This window comes from Cyprinodon tularosa, unplaced genomic scaffold (assembly GCF_016077235.1).
Source record: "Cyprinodon tularosa strain WSP-4 unplaced genomic scaffold, ASM1607723v1 ctg539, whole genome shotgun sequence".
Lineage (NCBI taxonomy): Eukaryota > Metazoa > Chordata > Actinopteri > Cyprinodontiformes > Cyprinodontidae > Cyprinodon > Cyprinodon tularosa.
In genome coordinates, this window is record NW_024039273.1 from 1,872,221 (window position 1) to 1,879,122 (window position 6,902).

Below are 6,902 nucleotides of genomic sequence, written 5' to 3' on the forward strand. Positions count from 1 at the left end.
TTTGAATTGAATCATTGTGGCCTAATCAATGGTCTTATTGGATTACTGGCCACTGCTGTGTTCAGAGTTATTGTTGCACTGACAATGAAAATAGCTAAGAGTTGGTGGTTGGGTGAGTGGGTTGTGGGCTGCAGGGTGAGTGGTAGAGGGAGGCGGGGGCCATTCCAGGGGTATGCATGTGAGCTGGGAGTGTAGACAGCCTATGCACTAATGACAAGTGTTGTCTGTCTTTTCTTTGCTCCGGAATATGCAGGTTAAGATTAGAAGCGCTGAGCGCGGCTTCTTGGGTGGACTGTGGGTATCCTGCAGGGCCAGGCTTTAACAGGACGAGGTGTTTCTTCTCTGACTGAACTCATGGCAGCCAAAGACAAAGACAAAGTTCCAGACATTGCTGTGTTGGAGGACAAGACTTGTTTGCTATTGCTTTTGTAAATTTTGCTCAATGATGATTTGTTAGTTATCCTTCCTTCTCTCTCTCTCTCTCTCTTTCTGCCACCCCCCGACCCCTCCCCACCCACCTCCTCATCTCTCTCCCTCTCTACTCTTCTTGCTCTCTTCTACCTCCTCCAATGGCATAGCGGTGAGATTTGCACATTGCACAGTTCCGTGGGTTGCCAAAACAGAAAAAACAGTATCAAAGTTTGCCGATAGGCTGTGACAATCAGGTGTGCTGCTGGGAAATGTCTGCCTGCGTCCTGCAGACGGAGGGATGAAGCGCCAAGGAACTTTTACCGCCTCTGGAAGACTTTTACCGCAGTGATTGTGCGTGAGCAAGTTGTTTGGTTGAAATACAAGGCCAATCATTTGTCTTGATTTCATGGGCTGAGAAGAAGCGAGCTAAGAGGACGGAACGAACAAAAACCCCTCCATCAAGACCTGATCCATTTCCACAAACAGTTTAGTGTATTCATGAGGTTACGCTAATGTGGAGGCAGCAAAATTACTGTAATCAGTTGAAACAGCGAGTTGCGCATCCATCGCTATGATTATTCGGAGATAATTTATCAGCCCGATGTCTTTGTAACAAGGAAAGGAGGGCGCTAAATTACTGCTGAGTTTTACTGAGAAGTCGGCGATCATTGGACAAGGGAGTTTGGTCAGTGACAATCCACGGTACCATATTCTCCGTAATCTCCTTTTCACCTGACAAAAGGAGGTGAGCCTGAGGTCCAGGAGGATAATCCCAGCATGGAAGTTAGGTACAACCAAGAGACAGAAGCAATGGTACTAAAGAACCGACTAAAGGAGGGAAAAGACGGGAAAGATTCCCAGGGCAACCTGTCCAAAGGCTTCCTGAAGGAACAGCAGGACTCCTTTTCACCGTCTGGGAATATGGAAAACTGTGAGAAGAACAGGGGCGGCTCCGGGGACCCCGACTACTGTCGGAGAATCCTGGTCCGAGGTAAAGATTTTCTCTTTATTTGATTTATGCTCCTGTGAGTCAATTCTGACAGTTTATATTGAAGAAAAGAGGAATTATCTTTACTCTCTAAAAAACCAAAGTATCATCCAGAAAAGGCTGTTAAATGGACCAAGTTATGCAAAATATGATACGAAAACTTAGTGTAGCAGAAAGAATAAAAAAGCTTAATTTTAAAGCAAAATGTTATAAAAAATATTTTTAAGTATTATAGCAAAAACAAAAATGGCTTTAGACAAAAAAACCTGATCAATATTAGTGGCGTTATATGTTATTACTACATATTATTATGTCATATTGAATTTACTTAACAGCAATATATTTGTAGAGATAATTTATTTACATAGAAATCCACTAAATATTTAATTTTCATAAAAATATGTTATAATTATTAGCTTGTACAATTTAATCTAAATAATTTTGGCCATATATAATATTATTATGGTTGTATTTTATCATCATTTACATTTTATTGTCATAATTTCAGATTCTTTAATAATTTTTCTCAAAAATTGAATAAAAATGAATTATTCTTTAAACAAAGAAAAGGTTTTCTTTGTTATAGTTAATGATTTGAGTTATTTAGAGTCAGCTGGAGGGAAACGTGTTCTATATCAGTCAATAAATATCAGGATTTCCTCTTTAGGCCTAAAATTTAAATCTAAAAATCCAGGTTTATATGAACTGAGTGAAAATAAGCTTGTTTCAAATGTGAAAGTGGATTCCAGGATTCCTAAATATTACCACAAACACATGAACATTTATTTTACAACATCATACAGTGTACATTATACATTTACATTTGAAGTCATATTTGTACTTTAAAATAATCAATTTAGAAAGATGCAAAATAAAAAAAAACTATTAATGCCTCAAATGACATCCTATGATTGTTTTATTTAAACATTTAGGATAATGTGAATATTACTGATGTTAATGAGCTGCTACTTGGATCCTCTGGCTGATTCAATGTGCTCGGTGTTGCAGATGCTAAAGGCTCCATCCGGGAAATCATCCTGCCCAAAGGTTTGGATCTGGACCGACCGAAGCGAACGCGCACGTCCTTCACTGCAGAGCAGCTGTATCGCTTAGAGATGGAGTTTCAGAGGTGTCAGTATGTGGTCGGCAGGGAACGCACAGAACTGGCCCGTCAGCTTAATCTCTCAGAAACTCAGGTTTGTTTTCTTTAACTTCAAATTCTCAGGGGTTTTTTTTCCGCCTCAATATTTTGAACTAGGTAGAGCTTACATATACATATATATATATATATATATATATATATATATATATATATATATATATATATAAAAACTGTAACCCAAAACTATTTCCTTTATGCATTTTGCACCAAACATCCCACTTATTGAAGCTCTTTCTGTTTTTTATCGTCTTTTAATCTACAAATAGTTTTGTATTACAAAAGACTTTGAATTGGAATTACAGATTGGTAATCACAGGATACTAATTTGTTATACAATTATTTGTTGTCCTGATGTAAAACATACATTAATGCTGCAAAAACCCTTCCCACATAGATATAAACACGTGTGCATATTTTCAGACGCAGCATTTGACGTGTCTGGATCACAATCATTTTTTAAAAGAAATGAAAAACTTAACTCTCATGCAGCACAAGCAGGTCTGGTAGAGTTACTGCAGTATCGGGTTTGACCCAACAGATCATCTGTTCATTGTTCAACTTGTTCTCCTGCTTGTTTTTCTAAAGCGGCACAGCTTTTGAACTGACGTGATATTTTGTCATTATTGTTAAACCTTTCTGTGGTGATAAATGCTGAAAACGGCGCCATAATCAGCGGCGTCGGCTCGGCCTGTGGGGTTAATGTGTTTGAGCAGAGCTGAAGAAGCCTGACCTTGAGAGAAGGCCTGCGTAAGGTCGGCCTGTTCTACCAAAACAACAGCCGACAACAAACAATCAGCCATTCACTTAAAACCTCATCCGGATGAACTCTGAATCCTTTCCTTTAACTTTTTTTTTTTTTTCCTGCGTTTTAAAATTTAGCATTTTCCATTTAGCTGTTGTCTTTAGGAGATGTATTAGCAGCAAGTGTGCAGCGTAAAGATGTTGCTTTGCTCATAAAAGGTAGAAGAAAGAACAACCTTTGCTCCTTATTTAGACAGAACAAAGCTGAGGCGCTTTCTCAGCGTCTGCTTCACGTACCCATGAAATGCCTTTTAATGACAAGGCGCTGAAATTAACGTTTTGTCCTCCGGCGCTAAGAGGTTATTATATTAAGGAATGGCCGCCACTACCAGCTACACCTAGTTTTTCTTTTACCCTGAAATTGTTTTATCTCCTAAATGAAAACGGCGCTTTTTATGAGAGGAGTCTGCGTCTCTAGCAGGGAGCTGCAGCCCCCCCACACTGTTCCCCACAGCCTGTGAAGAGTTAACTCACATCTTGGTGATCGGCTTTCTGATGCACCAGAATAAAACAGGAGTTCAATCATTAATACAAGATATATTGTTCAAATAATAAGACTAATTATTATCTTACAAGCAAAAAAAGGATAAACAAAAAGAAAAGAAAAATTTAAAAGTTCAGTACATTTTAGAAATTAGATCATAAAAACAGAACATTATATTCTGACCCTAAATAAATATGGTAGACAAAAAATAATAAACTATTAATATTAACTATTACAATAAAATAAACAAGGAACTTGAACATAGGATTAATAATTTAACTCCAACAATTGGTAAAAAGTCAGTTAATATTTCTAGAGAGTTTAATTCTATTTACCTTTTATTTAAGCAGGTAATTTATTGCCAGTTGAATTAATTTATACTAATAATTCATATATTGGGCCAAAAAATACAGTATATTTAAACAGCATTTAAAATAAGATATGGAGTTTTTTTTTCCAATTATAAATGAAAAAAAAAATAATTCTCCAAAATAACTCCAAAATAAATAAAAAAAAAAACATCCTTTTAGTTGATTTTTTGCATAACAATAACATTTTTTGAATGAGAAAGAATTTTACGATAAACTAAAAAGAAACAGTTTTTCTCAGTGACAGCAGATAGAGAAATAAATCCTTTATGTTACCGTATCTTTGTTACTATGAAAAGGGCGATAATCTTTACACCTCTCACTGAAAAAATATAGAAATCTACATTATTATTTTTTTCTTAAAATAAGCAGATTTTTTTCTTAAATTGAACAGGAAAGTGAGACAGTTGCCAATGGAACAAGAAAATTTACATTTAGAATAAGAAAAAAACAACTGTATTGTCTTAATTCAAGTGCATATTATCTAATTATCTTATTTTAAAAGTAAAAATGATCATTCCATTGGCAGATCCTCTAATTTACCTGCTCAGATTAAAGGTAAATACACTTAATTTAAGCCATTTTTACTTATTTCTAGATCGTTTTTGCAGTGGATACAAATTATCCAGAGTAAGAAAAGATTTCCTTAAATAAGCACAAATATGAGCAGGCCAGTTCAATAGAATCCATATTTTAGTCTTTTTGATCCTAAATAAGATCATTAGATATTATTCACTTAAAATAAGAAAACAGGGTTTTTGCTTTTTTATCTTAAATATACTTGATCTTTTCTTATAATCAAAGGAAAAAAACAAAACAAGTCTTTGATGAACAACTGAAGAACTTTTTGGTAATTTTTCTCCAGTGTTGTAACTGCAGACATTTTTACCAAATAATTAAATCTATAAATGAACCCAAAAGATTGTTGAAAGCTGCCACAAGCTGACGGGGGCTTTGGATTGCCCGGCCAGGCGTTAACCTTTGTTGCACCTTAGGCAGCTCAAATTAAGAGGCGGTTAGCATGTGAAAGGGAAGCTCTGAGAAAGTTTTGATTGAATTAATATCATGTGTTGGATAACAATAGGTTCTCTATTTCTGGGAGGGAATTAAGTCAGTGCCTACTGAGGTTTGTTTCACTGCTGACGGTGTTCAGGCGTGTGTAGGGGCCTGCTAATCCTTTATCAGATAAGTTAATAGATTCTTCTTAAAATAAGTGCATTTTACCTGCATTTGAGTAGGTTGGTGAGGCTGTTTACCAATAAATAAGATATTTGCTCTTAGAAAACGAATAAACAACCATAATTTTCTTTAAGGGATGACATTAATCATCGCATTGGAAGCTCATCTTATTGTTACAAACTTTTTGCAGCTTGAGAGGCGGTTTTTATATCAGAAATGAGAAACCTGAAGGTAGACGGATCTATGTGAAGAGGATCTGACTGGACTGAATCTGAGGGTTCTCCCATGTGCTCTTTTCCAGGTGAAGGTCTGGTTTCAGAACCGCCGCACCAAGCAGAAGAAGGACCAGGGAAAGGACTCCGAGTTGCGTTCTGTGGTTTCAGAGACGGCTGCGACTTGCAGCGTGCTCAGACTGCTGGAACAGGGGCGGCTTCTGACACCTCCGGGCCTGCCGGGCCTCCTGCCCCACTGTGGTTCTGCCCTGCGCCCCCCCTCCATCACCATGGCCAGCAACAGCAGCAGCAGCAGCAGCAGCAGCAGCAGTGGAGGCAGCGGCGGGACGGCTGGCGGTAGCCCACCGCTGCCCGCCGTCACCGCTTCAGGGACGGCGGCCGGGCTGCAAGGCTCACAGACGGCTCACGGCTTTTTCAGTTTCCCGCTTCCATCCATTTTGAGCGGCGTGGCGACCCGCATTTCATCCAACCCCCTTTCAATGGCCGGCTCTTTGGCGGGAAACCTCCAGGAGCTTTCTGCACGTTACCTGAGCTCCTCCGCCTTCGAGCCTTACTCCCGGACCAATGGCAAAGAAGCCATGGACAAGAAAATTCTGGAATGATGGTTTGTGTATTGATTCTGGTACGGATTCCTGTTGCTTCTGGAAGACTTTAGTTTGTTTGACTCGTCCGTTCCTGTCTTTGTTTGGTTCCACCAGGTGTCATCTGTCGGTGTCATGTTCTCTAACAGCTTCTGTATTCCCGCATATCTGGCATCTTGTTCAAGGCAAGAAGAAGCAAGGAAGAACACAAAAAAAAACCACACAAATCTCAGATGTCAGTAGAAGGGTTTTTGCACAAATCTTCATATAAATCTTTATCTAAGAATAGAAAGGCAGCTCTGTCAGGTTTTTGTTGATTGATTAATGTGGAATAACAGCTTCATTTTCTGTAATACGGCCGATTTAAAGCATTAAAGCTGCAGAGCAGAGGCAGCATTGCAGCAAAGTCTTAGACAGGCGGTAGATCATTGAAGGTAATTGGTACCTCTGCATTTTATCTGCTGGAATTATTGGTTAGATGCAACACGTTGCAGTGAGAAGGTGAAGAGCAGCAACTGCCACAAACAGCCGTCGGCGTGATCCGCCGAGCACATCAGAGCGTTTCAGATCTATTTGTAGCAGGATGAATGAATGAAGCCCAGTTTCTAAGGGCTGTGGGTGAACGATGCTGCGTCGCCAGAGCTTTGAAACGCACACATGCAGGTTGGATCAGTCAGTGAATCCGCTGGAAAAGA

General features: G+C 38.8%; 1 protein-coding gene across 1 annotated transcript; it reads left to right on the plus strand.

The window, feature by feature from the left end:
- Positions 1-216: 216 nt before the first annotated feature.
- vax1 (ventral anterior homeobox 1) lies at positions 217-6,467 on the plus strand. Its single transcript, XM_038304586.1, has 3 exons — positions 217-1,402; positions 2,408-2,595; positions 5,695-6,467. Exons 1-3 carry the CDS (start codon positions 1,189-1,191, stop codon positions 6,226-6,228), a joined length of 936 nt encoding a protein of 311 aa, XP_038160514.1. The 5' UTR covers positions 217-1,188; the 3' UTR covers positions 6,229-6,467.
- Positions 6,468-6,902: the final 435 nt, after the last annotated feature.